This window comes from Mirounga angustirostris, unplaced genomic scaffold (genome assembly GCF_029215605.1).
Source record: "Mirounga angustirostris isolate CCGP_5_RB_7025 unplaced genomic scaffold, mMirAng1.0.hap1 SCAF_2, whole genome shotgun sequence".
NCBI lineage: Eukaryota > Metazoa > Chordata > Mammalia > Carnivora > Phocidae > Mirounga > Mirounga angustirostris.
Window position 1 is genome coordinate 98311511 of NW_026991710.1, and position 25856 is coordinate 98337366.

General features: G+C 39.5%; 1 protein-coding gene and 1 long non-coding RNA gene across 6 annotated transcripts in view; one reads left to right on the forward strand and one right to left on the reverse strand.

Moving 5' to 3' along the window:
* SYNPO2 (synaptopodin 2) overlaps positions 1-10561 on the forward strand; it is a 164437-nt gene extending 153876 nt beyond the window's left edge. For both annotated transcript variants that reach the window (XM_064584990.1, XM_064584989.1), the window contains one exon: positions 7042-10561. In XM_064584990.1, coding sequence (XP_064441060.1) covers positions 7042-7159 — 118 coding nt within the window. In that variant the 3' untranslated portion in view covers positions 7160-10561. The remainder of the gene's footprint in view (positions 1-7041) is intronic.
* Positions 6115-25856, reverse strand: part of LOC123848292 (uncharacterized) — a 74461-nt gene continuing 54719 nt past the window's right edge. For all 4 annotated transcript variants that reach the window (XR_010409512.1, XR_010409511.1, XR_008506545.2 and 1 more), the window contains one exon: positions 6115-6185. This is a non-coding gene — a long non-coding RNA (uncharacterized LOC123848292). The remainder of the gene's footprint in view (positions 6186-25856) is intronic.

Sequence of the window (25856 nt, forward strand, 5' to 3'; positions counted from 1 at the left end):
AAAAGCTGGTGAAGGTAAGCTGAGAAAGGCCCTCAGCTCCTCTGAGCTGTTCAGCTGACTCGAGGGCAGAGCCCCATGTGTGTCTCACCTTCACAGAAGGGAGCGCATCTAAATGTGAGCTCCGCCCTATTCCCTGCCACCTACTCGTGCTTGTGACAAATGGCAAGATGGCAGTAGTAATTAACCCAAACTTAGTCAAAATTTAAATGATTCTTTCCAAAATGTCTAAGATCTCATTTCATTTAGCTTGCTTGGATTTGAATCTTTTTTTTAAAAAGGACTTTTTCTCAAAGCAATTTCATTACAAGTATGGTCTAATATTTGACTAAGAACTCTGGTGTGAAAGTGTGTGCAGCCAACTTCCCCACTCCAGTACTTACTAGCTTTCTACCCTTAGAGAGGTTTCTTTCTTCTTTCTTTCTTTCTTTCTTTCTTTCTTTCTTTCTTTCTTTCTTTCTTTCTGTCTGTCTCTTTCTTTCTTCTTTCTCTCTTTCTTTCTCTTTCTTTTCTTTCTTTCTTTCTTTTTTTCTTTCTTTCTTGTTACTTACCATCTTTAAGTCTCACTGTCCTTGTCTTTGTCCTTGAAAATAGGGACAATAATAGACCCTACTTCATGGGCTTGTTTTGAGAATTATATGAAACCATTACATGAAATGCTCTATGCTCTATGTAAGGCAATTAGTAGCCACCACTTGGCACACGGTATGAGCTGTCAGTGTTGGCTATTATTAAAGGCAGAGGTAGGAAAATGCCTCCTGTGGGTTTCGCCTTTGGTGGGAACATATAACACCAGGTGATTCGTGAGTTCAGTTCTTTGCAGCCGTTGCTGCGGCCATTATATTGGACTGGCTGAATATTAGCATGTACTTTCCTGCACTGAACACTTAAAGGACACATGACTCTAAATACACACAGACTGAATGTTCTACATGCAATATGAACTGTGCCATCTGCCAGATGACAAGGCCCCAAGTCAGTTTGAATGATGTTTTTGTTGTTTTGCTTTCAGTGTTTGTGTTTATGTGTATACATCTACTTAAGATCAAGATAGTATATCTGCATTAGCCTTACCTAACAAACTGAGGAAGAAGGATGCAGAAGACTTGAGAGAATGACCACCACAGATGTTATTTCTCCTTAGTTTGAAAATGAGGGATAGCAATAGGACAGTGAAGTTGTCTAAAGAGTGTGGAAGCAACTGGGAATATGTGAAGAAAAGGCATATAGAAGTGGAAGTAGGTGTATTTTATGTTATTCGGATCCCTGGGGTAAAAGTATGGGAGGCAAAAGTTGGTTCAATGTAAGGAGGAAGTTCTCAACAGTTAAAGCCTAAGGATTGACCAAGATGCCCTGAAAACAAGTGAGCCCCCTTCTCTAGAGCAAGGCCTGAGTGAAGTATAAGGTTTCAACTCTTAAGACTATTTGAATTTCTTGAAATTAATCATTTTTATTTTTAGCCTATATTTCATTTTTAAAAGAAAAATGAGAGAAAGGCCTTAGTGTTCTGAAAATAGTAATGTTACATGACAGGATATTAAAGCGAAAGATACCCCAAGGCCCTCAGATATCAGAGATGCTGTACACTAAAGTCTGATTTCAGATGAAACTACAGACTCTACAAAGAACACAGCAGGGACCGGACTTCCAGCTCTATTACAAAGCTGTCATCATCAAGACAGCATGGTACTGGCACAAAAACAGACACATAGATCAATGGAACAGAATAGAGAGCCCAGAAATGGACCCTCAACTCTATGGTCAACTCATCTTTGACAAAGCAGGAAAGAATGTCCAATGCCAAAAGACAGTCTCTTCAACAAATGGTGTTGGGAAAATTGGATAGCCACATGCAGAAGAATGAAACTGGACCATTTCCTTACACCACACACAAAAATAGACTCCAAATGGTTGAAAGACCTCAATGTGAGACAGGAGTCCATCAAAATCCTAAAGGAGAACACAGGCAGCAACCTCTTTGACCTCAGCCGAAGCAACTTCTTCCTAGAAACATCGCCAAAGGCAAGGGAAGCAAGGGCAAAAATGAACTATTGGGACTTCATCAAGATAAAAAGCTTTTGCAAAGCAAAGGAAACAGTCAACAAAACCAAAAGACAACCGACAGAATGGGAGAAGATCTTTGCAAATGACATATCAGATAAAGGGCTAGTATCCAAAATCTATAAAGAACTCATCAAACTCAACACCCAAAGAACAAAGAATCCAATCAAGAAATGGGCAGAAGACATGAACAGACATTTTTCCAAAGAAGACATCCAAATGACCAACAGACACATGAAAAAGTGCTCAATATCGCTCAGCATCAGGGAAATCCAAATCAAAACCTCAATGAGATACCACCTCACACCAGTCAGAATGGCTAAAATTAACAAGTCAGGAAACGACAGATGTTGGCGGGGATGCGGAGAAAGGGGAACCCTCCTCCACTGTTGGTGGGAATGCAAGCTGGTGCAGCCACTCTGGAAAACTGTATGGAGGTTCCTCAAAAAGTTGAAAATAGAGCTACCATATGATCCAGCAATTGCACTACTGGGTATTTACCCCAAAGATACAAAAGTAGGGATCCGAAGGGGTATGTGCACCCCGATGTTTATAGCAGCAATGTCCACAATAGCCAAACTGTGGAAAGAGCCAAGATGTCCATCAACAGATGAATGGATAAAAAAGATGTGGTATATATATATATACAATGGAATATTATGCAGCCATCAAAAGGAATGAGATCTTGCCATTTGCAACGACGTGGATGGAACTGGAGGGTATTATGTTGAGTGAAATGAGTCAAACAGAGAAAGACATGTATCATATGATCTCACTGATATGAGGAATTCTTAATTGCAGGAAACAAACTGAGGGTTGCTGGAGTGGGGGGTGGGGTGGGAGGGATGGGGTGACTGGGTGATAGACACTGGGGAGGGTATGTGCTCTGGTAAGCGCTGTGAATTGTGCAAGACTGTTGAATCTCAGATCTATACCTCTGAAACAAATAATGCAATATATGTTAAGAAAAAAAAGAAGAAGAAGAAGAAGGTAGTGGGAGGGGAAGAATGAAGCGGGGGAAATCGGAGGGGTAGACGAACCATGAGAGACGATGGACTCTGAAAAACAAACTGAGGGTTCTAGATGGGAGGGGGGTGGGAGGATGGGTTAGCCTGGTGGTGGGTATTGAGGAGGGCACATTCTGCATGGAGCACTGGGTGTTATGCACAAACAATGAATCACGGAACACTTCATCTAAAACTAATGATGTAATGTATGGGGATTAACATAAGAATAAAAAAAAAAAAAGAACACAGCAGGGAGCCACTCCCGCTGGAACCCCCCAGTCAGGTCTAGGTTGTTAAAAGGTTATCAGAAGACAGCAAGGAGAAAGGATTTCTTGAGGAAGAATTCTGGATGCCATAGATCACGGGATTTGGGTTTGGAGTAGGGTCCTACCCCCTCACCTCCACCCCTGTGAGAGAAGAGTTTCAAAGTAGCTTCTTAGAGGGGCACCTGGGTGGCTCAGTTGGTTCAGAGTCCAACTCTCGATATTGGCTCAGGTCATGATCTCAGAGTCGTGAGATCGAACCCCGTGTCGGGCTGTGTCCTAGGCATGGAGTCTGCTTGAGATTCTCTCTCTCCTTCTGCCCCTCCCCCTGCTTGCACTCTCTCTGTGTCTCAAAAAAAAAAAAAAAATTTTTTTTTTTTTAAATAGCTTCTTAGAGAGCTTGATATGAGATGTCTGCATGAGGAAGGACAGGAAGGCAGAGTGGATTGGGGTCTGACACTCTCCCAAAAAATCTGGACGGTGAGACATGGGCTGACAAATTGTTTTGGCAAAGAACCAGGAAATCTGCTGCTGTCATCCCAAAGGCAAATGATGTGTGTTCCCCATGGACCACAGCAGGCCAGGAGAAAAGGAGAGCTGGATGGGGTTGTCTTGAGGCCTCTTCAAATAGACCGTCTCATAGCTTCAGCTTCCTTGGGGGTGCAGAATGAGTCACAAGTTACCCATGAGAATAGGGATGACTTGGCATGAATTGAGGACTACAAGAAAAATGTCGCCAGTGATAGGAATCTTCAAAGATCCCGTGAAAGTTTCCTTGTCTGGGCCTACCTGGCTCTGAGAGTGAAAAGCCAGAATATGATGTTACCAAATCAAGTAAAAATTCCCCGCTGCTCTTTGTCTCTTCCCCATCCTTGTCCTTTAAGCCCAGGAAGCCCGAAGTCCCAGTTAGCAAGCTGAGGGAAGAGAAGAAAGAAAGTATAAAGAAGCCAACCACAGTGCCTTCCCTGAAGGAAGTGGATCTTCCTGAAACAGGACCCAGGGAGAAGAGACTTAACTCTTGAGACTGGAGTTTGTTACTGCAAGGGATGGAATATTCTATTTTGAAATAAACTAGTTTGGGTAACTTAAAGTGACCACAGGACTATTCCTAAAAGAAAGCAGAGTGCCACAGGACCTACTAAGTTTTCATCTAGTGACAATGGAAAAACTTCTTTCATTAAAAAAATGAAAGGGTGGCAGGAGACAAAAAGAAAAAAGCAATTTGATGACACATAATATGTAATGCTAATTTAACATACTGGTTACAGTTAAGTGCTCACAAATCAAAAATTTAAATTCTTTAGATACTAATACAACCCATGGTGGAAACAAGAACCAAGGATCTAACCCATAATATGCTAGGATTCTACCATCAGACATTCAAACTCCAAAATAGAGGAAACACCTCTGTTATTTTCAGATCCCTTTGGTCATTTCTGGCTCAGGGTATATCATGTGGCTTCCTTTAGCCGGCCAAGCAGAGAACAGCCTGAGCCTTGGGACGGAGACTGACAGAAGGAAATAGCACCAAAGAACAAGATGTGAAAATTGCTTTGGGGAAATACGTTTAAATTAGGGGTTTGGGTGCAGGCAGGGACCAGAAGCCTGTAATGTTTTGGGCACAAACAGAAACAACGTACCTAAAGAACTATTTATTTATATCACATTTGCATCTCTCATCTCTGACAGTTTGTAAGTTTATGTACTATTGTTAGCACTTAAAGGAATATGAGGGCACGTTTGGCAGTCTGAGGAATCTGTAGGAGAGCAGTAGTCATTTTGTTCATTGAGGTAATTGCTCTCTCTTCCTTCACAGCCAGTACTGCTACTATATTTGGCCTATTTGTTATTCTACAGGAGATTTTTTTTAACTTTGATGCTATTTAAAATTTTTCCTCAAAAAATTTTTTTTCCTCAGAGAGCCTTACTCTTTCAATATCATACTTCATAATTCTACTTTTTACTCACATATTCAACTGATTAACATTTATGCCTTAGCTAGTCTAGCTAGTCTATCTAGTTGAAAGACTTTATCATATTGAATGTTAATATTTCTCACGGTTTAGAAAATTCCCTATTGATCCTGTCAAGATAGGTAAAGAGTATCTAAAGTGACCTTCCATGATTGACTAACCTGCCCCTGCAAAGCTAACAACAGTACTGTGTTACATGTTTCTTGAGGGCAAGGACTTCATTTAAATCATCTTTGTATTTCCAGACTCCGATGAGTGTGCCTGGGAAGTATTAGGTGTTCAATAAAATTTTTGTTAAATGAGTGAAACCAATGCATAAATAATGTGAAATGGAAATCAAGTCCAAAATGGTAACTAAAATTAGGCTTTTCTCCCCTCCCTGATTATATAGTCCAGAGAACTTATTATTAGGTCTAGATTAGGATGAAGAGATTGATGAAAACAACATTTGTTAGGACTCAACCATTATTACTGAAATTTTAATGATAAAAAAGAGATAGGCAAGATTCAGTATATTGACCCTCTAATTCTTGATATGCAAGCCAAGAATGGACCACCTACCTTCTTTTTGTGTCTAACGGAAAACCAAAAACAAGCCATTTGAATCTAAGATAGTTTGTCAAATCCAGGTGTTGGTATTCACTTTAAATTTAAGGCCTTGGTTAAGAAAGAAAAGCTGTTGGAACCGTTTATGAAATTTGGATGCATTTTTAAGCATGGCCATGCTTTTTGTTCCAGAAACACACAATGTTATAATACTTTCAAAGTTGACTCATTTCCCCTAGGTGTAAATTTGCTACTTTTTGCCAGAAGTTTGTCTAAGAGAGGTTCATGCAGACAGGAACGTGTGAGGACGTAATGTAGATAACTAGTCTTCAGGGTTCCTGGAAATAGAGAAGGGGCAAGAGGAGAGAGAATACAAGAGCTTTCAGTAAATTATATTTCTGCATACTGACAAACCAAACATTTCACATACACAGGGGAATGTTGCAGGGACACAAAATCTCAAAAAAGTAAGGAATGTAATACACACTAAAAAAAAAGCAAATCTCAGATGAAACAAGGGGCAGGAGTGTTTGTCTGAGACATGGGTAATATCCCATGCTTAGGAAATGAAGATCCACACGGTCTTCAGCGATGTAAAATAGATTTTGAGAAGAATAAGTCCATCCACTCCTTCAGATCAGCAACATTAAATACATCTAAGTAGCTCTTGGATTTTTTTATTTTTTTAAATTATTTATTTATTTATTTATTTTTTGCTATATTCAGTGGCCCAAAATAAGATAACAGATTGGAAGTCACTTGGGAAAAGTAAAAAGCCCAGTAGCTCATGGTCTGTTTCTGGGATAGTCAATATGTTTTGTTTATTTTGTACCGGGAAAACAGGACCTGAATGAGCGTGGGCTGTGTATATAGATATGAATATGTGGAGGGCAGATAAGGGCAGCTCCCAGTGATAAGAGTCACAGCGGTGGTGGTTGTGCCCAAGAGAGATGGTAGTGACTGGGGCTATGGGTTCAGAGATGGAGAGCAATAAAAGTCCTAAGTGAAGAACAAGTCCCAGGCCAGAGCTAATAATACACCAGGCAGAGGCAGCCTGTCTTGGCTTTAGGACTAAGTATTTTGGGGGTTTGATTTTCACAGTGCTCAGTAATGTTGCCAAGATTACTCTGGAATAACAGTCAATCAGCACAAACCAAAATGAATGAGATATACTAACATTTTCATTGTTTCTAGCAGATTGGACACTCCCTTTCTCTTCCTGGAAGACCAGTCCCACCCACCATCTCCACAACATCTCCTTGGGTATTCCAGCCTGCTTATAACTACTCTAGCAAACCAACTGATGAGCTAGAGAAGGCAAACAAGAGACTAACTCCTTGGGAAGCAGCAGCGAAGTCTCCTCTTGGTCTAGTGGATGATGCCTTTAAACCCAGAAACATCCAGGAATCCATTGTGGCAAATGTGGTCTCAGCAGCTAGGAGGAAGGTGCTTCCAGGGCACTCAGAGGATTGGAACGAGGGACTGTCCTATGTTCCTCAAGCCCAGAAGGTGAATGTGAGCGCATTTGCAAGGCAAGAATATAATGTTGCATCTTTACCTAATAATAATATGTCCACCAACTCCCAATATGGTTCACAGTTGCCATATGCATATTATAGGCAGCCTTCCAGAAATGATTCTGCAATAATGTCCATGGAAACTAGGTCTGATTACTGTCTTTCAATAGCTGATTGCAACTACAACCCACACCCAAGGGGATGGAGGCGCCAAACATGAATGTTAGAAAAACTGATCTTGTGCCATCTACAATAGTAATTTTTAAAATATTCCTTTGTAGGGTGTTTCACTTTTCCAGTAGATTTTGATTCACTTTTGGTCTTGGCTTGTTCTCAGAAGTCATTTATTTGAGTTTGTGTGTGTGTATACATATGCACACGTGAGTGATCTCTTCCTTGTCTGCTCATGATAGAGAATTTCTTTGAGGAAAAAATTCACTTTCTGCATTGATGTGCTGACACTTATATCTAATTCATAATCTTAATTCAATTTATTCCATTAATATGAGGTAGTCTAGGCAACTAAACGCTGCTCATTTAAAGTGAAATTAAGTATTTTCTTCTAAGTGTCTTAGTCTAGGAAGGAATTAACGAAATATGATGCACTAATTATCATTAGCAGTAACAGCAAGGAACATAACGTGGGAGAAATTTTCAATGAGAGCATGCCATTGAATGATAATTATATAAAAAAAGATTTCCTTGATGTTGTTTTAAACATTTCTCTGAAACACTATCAAAAGTCCAGTGAAATTCAGTTTTTTAGAATTGAAATATAAGTGTTCTCAGAAAGAAAGAAATATTTGACAGAAAGATAATTATACAATTCAGAAGGACTTTTGAGGCAAATTGTGTAATGTATGGGTAATAGAAAGATTTAGGTATAGAATTTATTTTTAATCTATTTAAAGCCAGCAGCCTGAGACAGGAATAGATTCTGGGCTCAGGTATCCTCATTTGTCAAATGAGAAGATCAGATTATTTAATCTCTTATATCCTTAACAGCTCTGATATTCTGAGATTCTCTCATTGGTAAAATGGCCTTTGGTGCATTATTCATTTTTGTTGCTCATCATATAAATGCAGGATTAATTTAGGAGGGGGTTAGGTCATCAGTATAATTAAAGGTCCAAAAGGAATTGTTGGGAGACAGGTTTTGTGCTATGTGTTATGTGGAGGGAGGGTTGATGTGAAGAAAAATAAAATTGTTAATGGATTTAAGGAAGTGGTAGATGGATGTGTCTGTTATTATGCAATTGTAGGTCATGACCATTTATTTAGTTACAGAAAACAAAGCCATCATCAGGATGTTCAAAGGAAGCTGAACAGCTGCTTGGTCAATTTCATGACCCATGCCTTGTTAGCACGACCATGAGACAATCAGACACCTGCTTTTTACTGCCATACCCACAAAGTATTCAGTACAAGGAAATTCAAAGTATTTAACATCATAAACAAGAATTGAGAGCATTTTAAAATAAAAAATATTCTGAGTATTAAAATTTTTCTTAGATTTTTTAATGTGATTATTTGGCTTTGTTTTACTCTTTAAGTCTTGAATTTATCATTATAATGGTGTCTTTCACAGAATAAAACTTAAAAAAGAAAAAAAGAAACTCCAGGGTCTAAGTGATCCCTTATCTTGGAAGTAGAAGATTAAAAATCTGAAGAAATTATATGTTCTTTTATTGATGGACCCAACCAGATACTAATTTGTTTAGTTATAAAGAAAAGATAAATACTTCTAAAGTTATATTGTTAAATTCCCTTAAATTTATGTACTGTTAATTCTCTCAAATTATAAAATATAATTATTGACTCCAAAGACTTTCTATGGAATCTTAAAAAATAATGCCTGGTATATTGATCAGTATGTCAGCAGATTCTTAGGAATCCCCTACAAAAAGTCTTATTTGCTTCAAATTTTATTATATTGGCTGAATCACTCTAGATGTCAGTGTCTTAAGATAAGGGTCACTTAGCAGAAAAGACTGCCTGGCAAGATCAGATCCTATTTGATTGCTTTCTTTTATAAATGCTAGAAGTGTTTTCCATTATTCCTAGGATTTGATATACTCCAACTCCAGAAATTGGTATATATTAGATTATCCACTAAAACTTTTACTGGACTCAAAATAAGAAAAGCAGACATTGTAAGCTTAAATATTATTATAATAAAATAGCCATCTCCCTCTTGGAACGTACTAGATCAAAATTATCATTTGTGTGACATTATCTGAATTTATTCTAGACATCAAGAGAAAGACGATACATGGCAGGAAAGTTGTACATTTTTCACTCACAAAGAAATGAACATCTCATAGTTTTATTAGAAATTGATGTTTCAACAAGTCATTTGTAGATAGAATTCTGAAAAGCAGAAGTGCCAATGTCAAATCATTACAAAACATATTGTAGATATTGAATCTCCAGTTTATTTAAAAATGAGTAAAGTTAGATTGCTTATATTCAAGCTAATGTTTGAGACAGGAGACCTGCCACACTGAGATCTGATTCTTATGGGTAAGAATACCTTATATCTGTAAGATCAAAACAGCATTTTTAGAAGAGCCATTGCTTGTAAATATATGCCACATTTGTGAAGATATTTTTCTACTAGTAGTAATCACATAGGTAGACAGAGTTCCTATTTTACCATGGATTAAAAAGCATGCCCTAAAATGTTACAGTATGCCAGTCATAGGGACACTAATTTGTCACCTTTCTGCCAAATTGAGTTTAAATATCACATCATTGCATGTGTGTGAAGTGTCCGCTATTAAAATGACTTAGATTTTGTCTAGTATTTTGAGTTTTATAAATGCATGGGTTCTAGTCCATTTATTTCTGAATATGTTTCTTTTATGTTTTGGCACCATCACTCACACTGAAAAGGGCCACCCTATTAGGGCTCAAGCATATATATGTATTAATGAATTGAAACTTTGGATAAACGATTGTATCAGATAGGCTCAATTATTATATTTAGAGAGGAACTGTAGAAATGTTTAAAGAGAAAGTAGATTTTCACATTTGATTTCTGTTCAAAGTAGAAGTGTCTACATTGGCCACAATTTTCTATTAAAAATGACTATTTAGACTGACATTTCTGACTGTTTATCCCAAAAGACTGTATTTGAAAGATGCATACTGAAAATCAAAATTGTATTAGTAATAAAAAGTAACTTGAAAATCAACTTAAAGAGTGTTTTCATTTTTCCTTATATTATTTTGAATTAGTTTTCACCCCAAAGAACTGGGATTTGATTTACTCCAAATCCAGAAGTTGATATATATTATATACATTATATTCTTAATTATATTATATACATTACATTGTTAATCTTATCTACTGCATAGTTTTGAATTTTAGTTTCTATATTATTAACTTCCAGAACATCAAAAGAATTTCATGCTGATTGGCACCATTTTAACTGTAACACTTAAAAACTTTAGAAAAAACTAAAAATAGGATCAATTTGACATATAAGTTAAGTCGTTTGGGGTCCAAACATAAATTAGTATTATTCTTTATTAACTCTTTCCTTCACAGTATATTGAAAAGAAATATGTAAGAATATGTATATATATATACATATATATATATACACACACACACACACATATATGAATAGCCAATGGTAATATGACTTGATAACATGTTGGTTGTATTTCTGAAGCTGCTGGGGAGAATCTATCATGTTTGTCATTCCAAAATGACTTTGGCTCTTCCTACATGATATTAAATTATCAGCAGGAACACAAGCTCCCTGTCCTCAAAAATGAGGACTCTTTTAAAGATTAAAATGACCTAAGAGTAGTAACACTATACTGTCTTAAGATGCTAATGCCATAGTGAATACCCTTTTCTCTGAAGAATTCCTAGTGCTTAGTAGACTATAAATTTTAAAAATATACTTAGAAGTAGGTAATGTCATTTCCACATGGAGCTGACAGCCTGAGGCAAGGGGAGTTCAATTCCCTGGCTCCTCATTGGGAAGAACACAACAGAGCTGATTCAAAACTAGCCAGTTTCTCCGAGTCTACTTACTACCAAAAGTATTTAGTACAAACTACTCCCTTTTCCTCAGAGCTTCTGGAAAACAGCACAATTTATGACTTCTCAAATTTAATAGGACAGTATTTTCCATGAAGGGACATTTCATTATTTATAGCCTTATAAAATGTGACAGTTTATATTTCTAGGAAGGATCTGGCAATCTCTCTATAAAAATTAAGTAATTATTAAAAAGGCATTTAAAGAGGAAATGCCTCCAATGAACCTTGCTGTGGTATTTTTTTATCTCTAAAGTTGTAGTGAAGATTTGCTATATTGTAACTTCTTTCTCCATGACTTTTCTGTCACCAGGTCATGAATTTTCTCTATTCCCATCTTCCCCAAGAGGAAAAAGCTTCATTCACCCCTTCAAAGATTTTAAGATTTATATTTCTTTTTCTTATGTCAAGTTTTTATTTAAATTCTAGTTAGTGAATATATATGGTAAAATTCCTTTCATGTGTAGAATTTAGTGATTCATCACTTACATATAACATCCAGTGCTCATCACATCACGGTTTTTATTTCTTACCTGAGAGTCTGAAAAAGCTTTATAAAGCATGACTGCCTTACCATGATGATTTGAATATGTGTGAGGTTTGCCCTAAATTACCAAATAAATTCTAATGGAGTATGTTGTAAGGACCAAGGGCAGGCCATCCCCATGATGAGCCACTTTGGCATGAAGATTATTTTGAGTTAAAAGCAAACAAAACCCAGCAGATTCAGGAAAAGCTCTTTACCTCCTCCTCAACTGCCCAAAAAGAATTTAGGTAAAGAACCCACTCCAGGAAGAGATTGATCACCACAGTTAACTACATTATAATATGAATGGGTGGGTAAACAAGGAGGAATTTAGCAAAATCTGTTTATTAAAACTCCTATGTCCCATTGTTTCTGTATGGCCCAGTGAACATTTATTTACCAAACATTTACTCTTTTTCATCTTCCTGTGAATATCATTCCTTCCTTTTGAAGTCCCAAACCCCTACCCCCATCTCCTAAGGTCGGAATGACAAAATACTTCATTTTACCTGTCTCTGGAATTTCATGCCTGTGTGAATTTTTCTCCTGTATGAAATTAAATTTGATTTTCTCCTGCTAATAGGTCTCATGTCATTTTGATTCTTAGTCCAACTAGGAGGACTTTGAAGGGCAGAGAAAGTTTCTTCCTCCCTGATAATGTAGACAAAGGCAAAATCTTATCTAAGCTCAAAGTGCCTTTGAAGAACCCTGTCTACACACTATGAACATTTAGAGGTAGAGATAGGATTCTCCTTAGCCTTTCTTCAACACTGCCTTTTCTAGAAAAAATTATTTATTTATACAATTGAGCTATAGGTGTATTCTTCAGGGATATTTCCTCAACAAGGTATAGTGCATGTGTTGGAAAGTAAAAAGCCATCCTTAAACTAGGGAAGGGACACTGCACTGCCCCTATTCCCACTTCTATGAAGCAACCATTTTCAAAGCAGTGTAAAAAACCAAACCAGGGGTGCCTGGGTGGCTGAGATGGTTAAGCTTCTGCCTTCGGTTCAGGTCATGATCCCAAGGTCCTGACATTGAGCCCTGTGTTGGGTTCCCTGCTTAGCGCAGAGCCTGCTTCTCCCTCTCCCTCTGCCATTTCTTCCACTTGTGCTCTCTGGCTCTATCTCTCTGTCAAATAAATAAATAAAATCTAAAAAAAAAAAAAAGAAAAGAAAAGAAAAGAAAGAAAGAAAAAGAAAACCAAACCAGAAGTCAGCAGAAGCTTTGCAGCTCCTGGGGTTAATCCCTGACCTATCAGGACTAACCTCTTTCAAGAGATTGGCTTGGTTGTTTTGCCTGTTGATCTGCATGATATTCATACCACAGCTTTCTGCCAGACTAGTACATAGGACAGGGAAGAATAATATTTTAAAAATAAATAAATAAAGGGGCGAGGGTTGCATATTTTCCCATAACTTGGTATTATTTGGGCCCTTATGCCATTTAAATGTCTTTTTGTCCTTGAATTCAGATGATCTCTCTCTGATTTCTATCTACAATAACTACAGCTCTGATCATTAGCAATACAAAATGCCTATAATTTATTGAAGTTGATAATTTCTAGCGGGCTGAGAAGAGGAAAAAGAACCCTGATTTTGTGATAAAACAGCCAAACTTCAATGTTCAGCTAAGCCAAGCCCCATGTCCAGCATGAATTTGAAAAAGAAAATAACCAAAAAAGAGGGCAGAGGTTTCATGTCTCATAGTGTTCTCCAGTGGCGGTGTCTGAAAATCATTTCTTGTGGAGACTCAACTGGTTCTTCCACAATATGCTTGATTAAGCAAAGTATCTGGGTTTCTCATTTGTATAAAAGGGAAGACATTGAGAAAGAAATAAGAATTTACTGTTCCAGGTCTAAAATGCTATCATGTAGAAAAAAATCAGAGGTAGGAATAAATTCTAAATATATTTTACTTGAGAAACTTTCAAAAGAATTTGTTACACATTTTTATTTCACCATTACCCTGCTATAAAATTATTCTTAAAACAAAGCACATTAAAAGAGGTCCATTCCAAGATAAAAAAAAAAGGGGGGTATGTGTGTGAATTTTAGCCATAAGTATGAAACAAATATCTTTACTACCATGAAGACATTGACATTTATGGCACAGATATTTCCATTAAACATGTGCAATGCATTCATTTTAAGAAATCTCCCTTTAGGGGGCACCTCAGTGGCTCACTCTGTTAAGCATCATCTGACTCTGGCTCAGGTCATGGCCTTGGGGTCCTGGGATCAAGCCTGGTGACTATCAGGCTCCCCACTCAGTGGGGAGTCTGCTTGTCCTTCTCCCTCTTCCTCTGCCCCTCCCCCTGCTCATGCTCTCTCTCTCTCTCTCTCTCTCTCTCAAATAAATAAATAAAATCATAAAAGAAAGAGAGAGAGAGAAATCTCTCTTTAGGGGAGATCACCCATTTCCCCTTAGTTATTATTTAAAGTTAACAATAACAACATTGGGGCTTTCATGAAGACATAAGAATTAAAGTCAGCAGGTAATGCTTGTTCTGATTTTTAATTTCTCTGACAAGGGAAAACATTAAATTTTATCAGCGTGAGCAGCCAGTAGGTTTAATTAACATTAAATGACATTTCTGTTGCTGCCTTGGACTTTTTTCTTGGCACAATGAGTATATCTAGAATTGGATTTAAAGTGGCAGCAAACTCAAATCCTCTCCCCAAGTGGAGAGCTAATGTAAATAGGCTCACCACAGTCTATGGCTATAGACTCGTTGCAGTTTAAGAATAAAGTCCTAGAATGGAGACTGGTATGCCCCAATCGGTAGACCCTTAGTAATTCTTCTAGAATGTATTACTTTTGATGGGCATATAAAGCCCTTCTATTGGCAGCTCCAGAAACTACTGTTAAGGGGAGATGGATTCATTCATTTATCAAACAATCAGCAATTCTTTTTCTTTTATCACTGTGCCATACCCAGTGTTTGATGTGGGATATATTAGTGAATAAAACGTGGCCTCTGTTGCCAAGGAGCTGATAGTTCCAAGAGGGTGAATAGTATAAGGGACAAGAACAATGATAAGATTATACAGAGTATTTTGAGACAAGCAAAAATATTTCAACCTTAAGTATGGGAGGGTTCTCACAGAAGGCTTTCTGGAAGAATTTATGGCAGAGTTGAATCTTAAGACTGAGTAGGAGTAACTGGTAGAGGTGAGTACAACCAAGAGCGAGGCCATTCCAGACTCCGGGGTGTACTCCAGGCAGTTCTGTGTTATCCCTGGATAATAAGGTGAGAATCAGAAAGCAGTGGGTTTTATCCTACCAGGAAGGTTAAACTTTTTTTTTGGTAAAAGGCCACTTAGTAAATACTTTGGGCTTACAGAACCATATGACTTCAACTCAACTCTGCAAAAGCAGCCGTGGCTAACATGAAATGAATGAGGGTGGCTTTAATAAAACGTTATTTATGGACATTGTCATTGAATGTTCCTATAATTTTCACAAGTCATGAAATAGTCTTCAAAATTTTTTTCAAGTAGTTAAAAATGGAAAAACTATTTGTAATTCACTGTACAAAAATTGGTGTCAGGCCAAATTTAGCCCCTTGGCTGTAGTTTGCTGATTCCTGCCGTAGGGCAACAATGGGGCACTATTAAAGGATTTTAAACAAGGAATTGGCATGATCCAGCCTTCTTGGTAGGAAGTTTATTCTGGCAGCACTGGGGAAGATAGAGTTGAGAGGGCAGGACAAGGGGAAGGGAGGACACAGAGCTGTCTAATCTTCCTGTGTGAAAAGGCAGGCATGGTTCGCCTGCTAGAACACTCTGTAATAAATCATCAACCTTAAACTACTCCAAAGTGTCCCTTCCCTTCCTTATTACTACTTGCCCCTCTCTTTGTCACTGTGCCTCCTCCTCCCATCCCCATCCCAAGCACACACTGTGGCTGCCAGCTGGCCTCCTCCTTCAAATTCTCCCAACAGAACAGATAAGAGGAAACTGTGTCGAAAAAGTCACTCCCAGAGGCACCTGGGTGGCTCCGTCATTAAGCGTCTGCCTTCGGCTCAGGTCATGATCCCAGGGTCCTGGGATCAAGCTCCACATCGGGCTCCCTGCTCGGTGGGAAGCCTGCTTCTCCCTCTCCCACTCCCCCTGCTTGTATTCCTTCTCTCACTTTATCTCTTTCTGTCAAATAAATAAATAAAATCTTAAAAAAAAAAAAAAAAAGAAAGGGGCGCCTGGGTGGCTCAGTTGGTTGAGCGACTGCCTTCAGCTCAGGTCATGATCCTGGAGTCCCGGGATCGAGTCCCGCATCAGGCTCCCTGCTCGGCAGGGAGTCTGCTTCTCCCTCTGACCCTCCTCCCTCTCATTCTCTCTGTCTCAAATAAATAAATAAAATCTTTAAAAAAAAAAAGAAAGAAAGAAAAGAAAAAGTCACTCCCAGCAACTCACTTCCCTAATTTCTGGGAAGACAGTGGTGGCTGAGTGAGTGCTAGGATGACCCAACCTTCCTGCAAGCCACCAATATGTGTTACAGATGTGGTCACAATCTTTGCAAAAGTTATTTTCTTGTTGACAAGAATAGCAGTCTTTTTTTTTTTTTAATTTGCATTTGACAGATAAAGTGATGCCATCTCAGAAAACTGAAATGATTAGCTTCTTTTCCTATACCATAATTGAAGACTTTATCCTTTGCTAAATAATCTGAATTTCAAAGCATTTAAAATTAGACATGTCACAAAAGGGCCTTGAAACAAAAAATTATTTTCAAGAGATTAAAAGCTAAAATAGGAATATTTTAGGAAAGTTTTCAAAATTCACTGTTCTGTGAAAGGGGGGTATATGCCAAACAACCTCCAAAGGTCAAAAGAGCCATAGGATGGAAGAAAAAGGCTGGCAAATCCAGCTTGACAAGAAATGGTATATGAAGGCGATTTATGGACAGAAGTGTGTCTTCAGTGGCTGCAAGACCAGTAGATCTCCACAATCCCAGATCTCAACAAATCCACCTCCCATAAGACCCACTCTTATAGCCCTGGAGGCTGGGGAGTATGTGCTGGTAGACCACCTGGGAGGAGAGGTTTGAGAAGAGTTGTGTGTCATAGTCACATCTCCAAAGCACACTGAGCAGGTTATACCCCAAAAATGTACTTAAAGCTATGGTTAAACAAAAAGCACATGTGTGTGTTGGTGGGGGAGGAGGACTGTGCTCAAGGCTTCAGGTCATCAAGTAGTCATCATGGCAAATTTGTCCAACATGGCATCAGTCTGGTTCATACACTCACAGACTATTAAAATTGGAAGGGGACCTAGTGACTGTGTAATGAAATACAAGAGGGACTTAAAAAAGCCAGAATGAGTACCAGGTTCTCTTTTCATTCAATGTTGTGTTCTTTCTTCAAAGAACTGTTTACAGAACTTTTTTTAACCCAACATCTGCTAGATTTAAGATGACAATATTATCCTACCTTTGGTACAATGCCATTTTCAAACATTAGTGTTGTTGTATTATTAATTTCATTTTAAGCTCTTAAGGCACTTGATTTTTATAGACCTGAGCCAATGTCATGTTGTTCCAGACATGACCCATGTCAACATCCCCCCCTCCCTTCCTGTCTTACAGACAGAGGTGATGTCACTGGCAATGGATTGGATAGTTTTATGTGGCACTATGTCATTATCTCCGTCCTGAAATCCTTCCAAAATGTAGAAACATAAAGTGAAGAAGAACATAGTAATGGAAGATGTATAATAATATGTACTTCTAAAAGAGTAAAGCAGAAAAAGCCAAGTGGACTACAATAGTAACTCATTCTAACTAAAGCAGCTATGTAATCTGGAAATTGCCAGGCTATTATACCCACACAAATAGTTCAAGCTCAAGAATGATGTGAAAATCTTTTGACAGGATGATATGTGAAAAAATTATGACAAACAGAAATTTGTAAGAATTTAATGATTGTTGATTTTCAAAAACAGAAAAAATCTTAGTGTCCTAAAAACCAACAATTCTAAAAAATAAAAACAAAAAAATAAAAAACCAGACCATTCTGCCACATAATCTTGTGACCTACTGTGACTTCATCATATATGTCTCTCTATATGAAGCTTCCTAAATCCATCAAGGTGGAGATTTGCACAGGAGACTTAATTGTTGCCAATCTACTTTCATAGAATTATCACAAATCTTATTTACGTAATCGAGGAAAAACTTAAGTAGAGATTTATTTGAAATAATTTACCTGAATTGTTATTCTCATTTCCCGCATTTATCCAGTCACTCATCAGGAATGTATTATGAGCTTTTTAGGTGGTAAGCTTTCTACTAGTAGTAAGAACAGTGATGACGGTGATGAAGGTGGTGATTGTGGTGATGGTGGTGACAGCTACTCTTTATAGGCACTCACAACGTATCAAACCCATACTAAATACTTCATCTCTATTGTCTCATTTAATCTTCTCACCTTTTTGCAGTTGGTACTGTTATTATCCCCCATTTAACAGATGAAGAAACAGACATAGAAAGCATAAACAACTGACAGGCACACCACTAGAAAGTAGTAGATCTGGGATGTGAATTTACTTGTTCTACAGTCCATTCTATATATACTTGTCTATATACACATGATAAAAAAGATGTAGATGGCATGGTATCTCCATGTTTGGGAAACTAGACAGATACATTTATAACAAAAGAAACATTCTAAGGCATATATGGGATCATCCTGCTGAAAGGGATCATAGAGATTATCTAGTCAAAACTCTCATTTTATAGAAAGGAAATTGAGACCTCGCTAGGACAACCTGGCCAAGGTCACCCAATGGAGTACAGAAGTACTTTGCTTCTGCTGCTCTCCAAGTCCAGGTCCTCATCACCTGTCACCTGAACCATTAAAATAGTGTCAGACCATGTTTCTCTGCCTCCAGTTCCATCTTTTTTCTATCCCAATTATATTTCTAAAACTCATGTCTGTTAATGTTGAATTAATTAAACACTTCAAAATGCTTTGCTCTTCTTTCTTCCTGAAGGCCCAGCTCTGCCTTATCAAGCACAGATCTACCCTTCCAGCTCCACCTCCCACCACCGCTCCAGCTGCTTAACAATTCATTCCCACAGTCCTGCTGGTCATGTGCCTTTCCTTATGTGTCTAGGCATGCTCTTCTCTTTGTCTAAAATACCCTTTTTCCTAGCCTATGAACCTGTTCATCTATCAAGAAGCAGCTCAGATATCACTCATTTAAGCATTTCATTCTCCAAATTACTAGTCACTCCCTCCTCTGCACTTCCATAATCCTTCACTTATACTCAATATTAGGGACAATGACTTGCTCACCTTTTAACCTAACACCTAGTGCATTTAAAAATGGAGTAACATGGATTGAAGGTCAAGGATAAAAGCAGGAAGGCCAGTGAGCAAGCTCTTACAGAAGTCCAGGCAAACAGTGGTTAAAGTGGAGTCACCAGAGATGGAAAAAAAACACACAGACAGATTCTAATTTGATTTGGGAGATAGGCTCAGCAGGTCTTGGAAACATCCTGAATGTGGGCAGTAAAAGAAAGGGAGGTGTTACAGTTTATTTTTAGATTTTATGGTTTGAACCATTGCATGGAGGGCATTATGTTTTACTGAGATGAAGAAGACTAAAGTGAGATATTTAGGCCGGAAAATTAAAAGTTCCATATTTGGACATATTGAATTGATATTAAGTCTGGACATTTTAAGCTTTCCTGTGGAAAACTGTTCTTAAAGTGAAAGAGCTACCAGATAACAATAATAATAGCTAAGAGTCATTGGGATTGCTCAACATGTCCCAGACTTGGTTTACATATTAAGTTATATAGTCTCCACAATCACCTATAAGGAAGTTACTACTGTGACTTCCATTTTATAGAAGACAAAAGTAAATGAGACAAAAGAAAAGTCAAGTTACCGTCCCAAGATCTCACATTTGTAAGTGGAAGATTCAGGATTTAAAACCAGGCAGTCTGACTTCAGAGCTTGGCCTTCTATTCTCTGCATCAAAAAACGAATGACCCGGTGCCAGGAAATCCTACTTATTTCTGAATGAGACCAACAGGAAGCAAACACAACTCTCCACATATTACATGAGAACTTTTATTAAACACTGATTTTAAGAAATGACAGCTCTGTTGTTGAAGCAAAATAACTTTTCTTATCATGGATGCCCTTACAGAAATGACATTACGTAGTAGGACCAAGTAGCGATCAGCAATGACTTCTCCCAGGGGAATTAACTGGATCCCCATCTAGCTCTCTTGCCTGGAGGCAATCACCTGCAGACACCCACTTACATCCACAGTTATCACTTGAGAAACTATTTACTGATCATCTGTAATGAGTTGGGTACTGGAGTAAGCATGGGACTACAACTCTCTGACTTCATAGAACTTCTGACCAGAGAGGGAGACAAAAATTAGTCAGTCAGTCCACCAATTAAAATAAACTGTGATATGGGCAGGAGCACCCAATCCTCTGGAGGAAATTATATTTGAGCATAGACTTAAAAAGGGAAGTAAGATTAAACCAGGAAGCAGCTCAAAATTCCTTAGCCAGAGAAGAGAAGAAGCTGGTGGGGCACTTTGGAAATGGCGCAGAAGCATTTGTGCCATTGGACATAGGTAGCAGGTTTCCAAAACTTCCCACCCAGCAAATAGGGAAATGGCCTTTGCCTGTTGTGAACATCAGTGCTCCATCCCAGGCCGCCTGCTCTTCTCTCTCCCTGAAGGTCCGCTCCTGGCAATCCAATGGACAACCACCTAAATCATTACCACTTACACACGGGTGACAGATAATCCATATCCAAACCTGACTTGAATGATCTCTTTGGCTCCATCCCTGAGTCTATTTACTCATTAGTTAGATTTCACCGCTTGAGTGATGCGAGAACACCACTGATTCAACACTTGCAGAAGAGACTTCACTCACTTCCGCCTCAGAGTCTGCTTCTTCTTCTCGCTTCCTGGTGCCACCACCCACCCATCCCACTGCTTAAGGCGGGACTGGATGCATTGCCCTCATTGTTTTCCCCACCCGAACCCTTATTCAACACATCGATCATCAAACTCTGTGAACCCCTCTTCATAGCGTCTCTCATTATCTGCCTGGCCCTACCTGTAGCCCATCACAGCATCTGCTCAGGCCCTCATGACCTTATACTTAGATGATTGCAGTAAGGTCCTACGGTCTTGCTGCCAACATCCTCCAACTGTTCTTCATTCAAGTGCCAAAATAATAGTACAAAAATGCACACTGTGTTACTGCTTTTAAAGCCATCATGGCCCCTCTTGTTCTCAGGCTAAAGTCCAAACTCCTGTGTATCCCTCTAATGTCCCTCTAGTATTTCCTATTTTCCTGCCTTTCAACCTTTACTCTCCTTGCACTTCATACTCCCCCTCCCCCGCCCCAAACTACCAAAGGATCTATAGTTCCTTCTCCTTATGTGCTTTCAAACCTCCCTGCTTCTGCTCACGCTGCTCTCTGCTTGAAATGCCTTTCAACACCATCCCCACACCTTTTCTCATCTTTCTAGTCTCAGTTCACAGACTGACCTATCTCTGAAGCTTTTTGTGATCACTGTGCCTCTGCCCCAAACAGAACTGACCTTTTCCTTCTTTCTGTTCCCACTGCTTCCAGGGCAGACCGTTTCCAGCGCTCTTTTGTTATGGTGACACCATCAGTCGGGCACAATGCCTGCCTGATTGTTTCCTCAACACAAACTTACTATCCACCATGAGTAATGCCGTGGCCAAATGTTGGAGAAGTGGAAAAGGCAAATAAAACAATCTTTGCCTTCATAATTTATTTATGATCATAAAATAAGACTTTTCAGTCCCAAAGCTCTCCCAAGATTTACCCTGCAGCTAATATAGTTTCAGCTAGTTTAATGTAGTTTAAGGGACCTGATTTATAGAGGCCTCTTTTAAAATCCTGGGCTAATTTTATTTTTCTAGTTTTAAGTCATTTTTTCTTAAAGGAAGTCCCCAGATCGTATGCATTTCAGGCCCCACACAATCTGCAGCCATCCCCGGTTCCAGGACTTGGACCATTATCTGTGGTCAGGAATTTTTGTAAACAAAGCTTAGAGAGAAGTCAATAGCGATTTGGGGAGGGTTGGAGGGTGGTGGCACAGGTCTCCTTCTGGGCTGGCCCCGACTGACTGTTGAGTGGGAGTGAATCAGACTCTCCCCTCAGAATCCCTTGGAGTGAAGCAGGATGGTGACTGGCCTCTGACTGAGTCTCCTACAGTGTCCCTCCTCGCCTACCACCCAAACCCCTAAAAGAGGAGTGAATTAGAAAACCAGGAAAGAAAACAAAGATAACAGGGCACCTGGGTGGCTCAGTTGGTTAAGTGGCTGAGGTCATGATCCCGGGGTCCTGGAATCGAGCCCCACACCAGGATCCCTGCTCTGGGGGGAATCTGCTTCTCCCTCTCCCTCTGCCCCTCTCTCCCACTCATGCTCTCTTTCTATCTCTCTTAACAGTAAATAAATAAAATCTTAAAAAAAAAAAAGATAAGAAAAGATAAACACCTCAAGAACAACAGAAAACCATGGTTCTGAGCTACTAACAGAAAATGCATCACTCTGGCTTACTCAATGTTATCATCGGGTTTACAGGGGTCCTGTGACGTGACTACAGTTTCAGAGTAAAACATGTTTGTTGTGGTTGGGAAGCAAGGGGAAGAGGGAAGTAGGAAGCAAGAGAAAAAGAGAGGAAGGACATGTGACAAAGGTGAAGAACATGACTAATGAGCCCCATTCTTCCTTGTGTCACTCGTGGCTTCCCTGAGCATGGAGAAAGGAATAATGGGCTGGGACCCGTCATACACATTCCTTCTCTCTACCCCACCCCTTGTTTAGCATTTCCTGCAGAAGCAAGTCAGGCCCTGGCACAATAGCTCCATGTGGCAATAGGCAGAAAGAGTAAGACATGGACTAGTAGTTGGGGGTGGGGGATCTGAGTCCAGTTCCTGGTCAGGCTTGAGCAGGATTCCAATTTCAAGAAGACTATGGGGCCACCACTGCTCTCATTCTGTAACTCATATAACACTTTAATGTTTTTATATGACACATAATTTACCCTTATGCTGAAATTACGGTAACTATTTTTCTAGATTTTGTGATCTTTACATTTCGGACATGCTGAGTACAGCCAGACTTTCTCCTTCGCTGATATGTGTTAGTTTTGTCTATTCTAACACCATCCTGGCCCGTACTGATGGTGTGACCTTGGGAGAGTCCCTCACCACTCTGGGTCTGGTTACTCTATCTATAAAGTTGGTATGTCATGTTCCTTTAATTCCTGAGTCTCTTAGAGCTCTCTTTAATCTTTCAAAACAAAACAATTTAAAATACTTCTGCTCTGGCTTGTGTGTCCCAATGACTTGGACAGAGTAGAGAATTCTAGTCTGGATGAGAGAGGACATCCTGTGTATGCAGTGATACATCTGATTTTACTCATTCTACAAATATTTACTGGATACCTACCATTTAACAGCTGTTGAGTGTACAGTGATGAGCAAAGCAGATATACTCCTTGCCTTGTCCAGTTCACTTCCATGGTGTTGGAGCCTGGGATCAGCCCAGGTGTCTGGTTTCCAGAACCCCCCCTCTCAATCACAATCTAGTATGGTGGTGAAGAGCATGACTCCGCACGACCTGGGTTCAAATCCCAGTTCTGTCACTTCCTTGCTTAGGGACCTTGAGCAAGTTTCTTAAGCTCTCTGTCCTGCTATTTCCTATCTTTAAAACCAAGTCCACACGCCCACGGTGTATGTCCTGCCAAGCCTGGGTTATTGGCGTGACTGCTGTGATGGACCTTGTGCAGCTGCTCCGGAGCAGAGACAATGGGCTCAGAGAGACTGCTGCATGCTTGCTCCACAGCTCATGCCTAGACTTTGGCCCAAGAGGGAAGGAAGATTGTCTCCCCAGTTTGTGTCTTACACTGGCATCTGGGTTAAGCCATACTACCCTAATGTCATTCTGAGTTTGTTTGTTTGTTTTTTTAAGATTTTATTTATGTATTTGACACAGAGAGAGCACAAGCAAGGAGAGCGGCAGGCAGAGGGAGAGGGAGAGGGAGAAGCAGACTCCCTGCTGAGCAGGGAGCCCGATGCGGGGCTCGATCCCAGGATCCTGGGATCATGACCTGAGCCGAAGGCAGCGGCTTAACCAACTGAGCCACCCAGATGCCCCACATTCTGAGTTTTTAGAGAAAACAGCCTTTTTAGTTTTTACTCCAGGCGCATTCTCTCTTCCTCACCCTCTCCTCTCTGGCTGAAAAAGTATCCTTGGGGGCTTAAATTAGGAGACCATGTGTAAACGTAACCCAGATTTCATCTGTTCCTGTGTCTTTCTCTTTGAGTTCCCCAACCTCCTCCACCACCAAAAAAATTAATGAATCCACTTCACAAAAAAACGTTGCTGAGAACTGAGGACTGTATACAAGATTTTATGGGGGAAAAAAAGGAAGAGGAAAGTAATAGCACATACTCTACAGCTGACCGCTGGAAACTCCTCATAGACATTTTTCCATCTCTCTTCTCCTGGTTCCCCCTTCTGGCCCGGTGACTAGCAAAGGTGCCCCTCCCGGCAAGGCCAGCCTCGCTGTGCCTCTCTTGCATTACCAGGACGCTTCCTCCTTAGAAGACGGTGGGCATTATAAACACCAACAAAAATTCCTATTACACAAATAACAGTTGTGACTTCATATTCAAAACACCCACTGGCCCATCACTACCAAAACTTTATCTTCGGGTGACATTTGTCTACCATCTGCTTCTATGTGGCAAAACGGAGGAAGGACCAGTCCTTCAGAATCAATCCTGCACCAAAAGGCTTCTCAGCTTCTCACGAAATAGCTTCCAGACAAGCCAGCTCTCCTTCCACCAGATATGACTAGTGGGGACTAAGCTTTAGCCCTCAGTGAGATCAAAATCCTGGATAACAGGTTATATTTTCTTCCCATCTTATCCCTCCAAAGCAACCTTACTGTTTACAACTCAAGGTTGTGCCAAGGCATTTAATTTTCACCATTGTCCTTCAGGTTTCAAACTTTTGTGATCATTCTTTCCTACCTCCTACCCTCAACAAAACTATCTGCTTCCTACATGTTTTTTTTAGCACCCCAACTTGACTTTACCTATCACTCAACATATTTCACTTAAATTTCCTATTTTGCATGTCCTCTAGTAGAATATAAAGTTCTGTGAGAACAGGGATCCGTGCTGTTGCATCCCCAGCACCCCACACAGTTCTTGACCCAGTTAGGAGCTCCATATATATTTGTTGAATTAAGGAATGAATGAACAACACAGGCTTTAGTATTGACTATCCTCCTTATAAAGTAATACATGTCATGGCCTTCGTGACCAATCTCAAATGTCAGCAAACTGGCATGCCAAATCTGTTAGTGCTAAGGATCCACTCACTGTGCTTTTATAAAGCTCATCCAGGTTGTGGTTAACTTCAGAATTCTCTTCTTCCCAGTGACTCTGCCAGGGACCCATACAAGATGCCACTATGAATCGATTTCCTCTTTCACTTACTCTCTTCTTTCTCTTGTCCCTTATAACCATAAAGCAAACCCCCCCCCTACATATAAGCTCTGGAGGCAAATGGACATGGATGTGAAACTCACTTCCACCACCTACTAGCTTTATGATCTTGAAAAATTAATGTCTTTCAGTTTCATTTTTCTTACTATAAGATGAGGATATCTATATTCACATCATCAGACTGTCAGAGAATTAAGTGGTAGAACTAAGCCCTCCTGGTTCATAGGAGAGCTTTGGTAAATATGAAACCTATTAAACTTCCCTACTCACCCCTTTCCCATAACTCACATTATTACTCTACCCTGGAAGTTCAAAAGCCTCAAACTGCTCACCACTTGATTTTTCTGTACCTTTTGCAATTTGCTATTT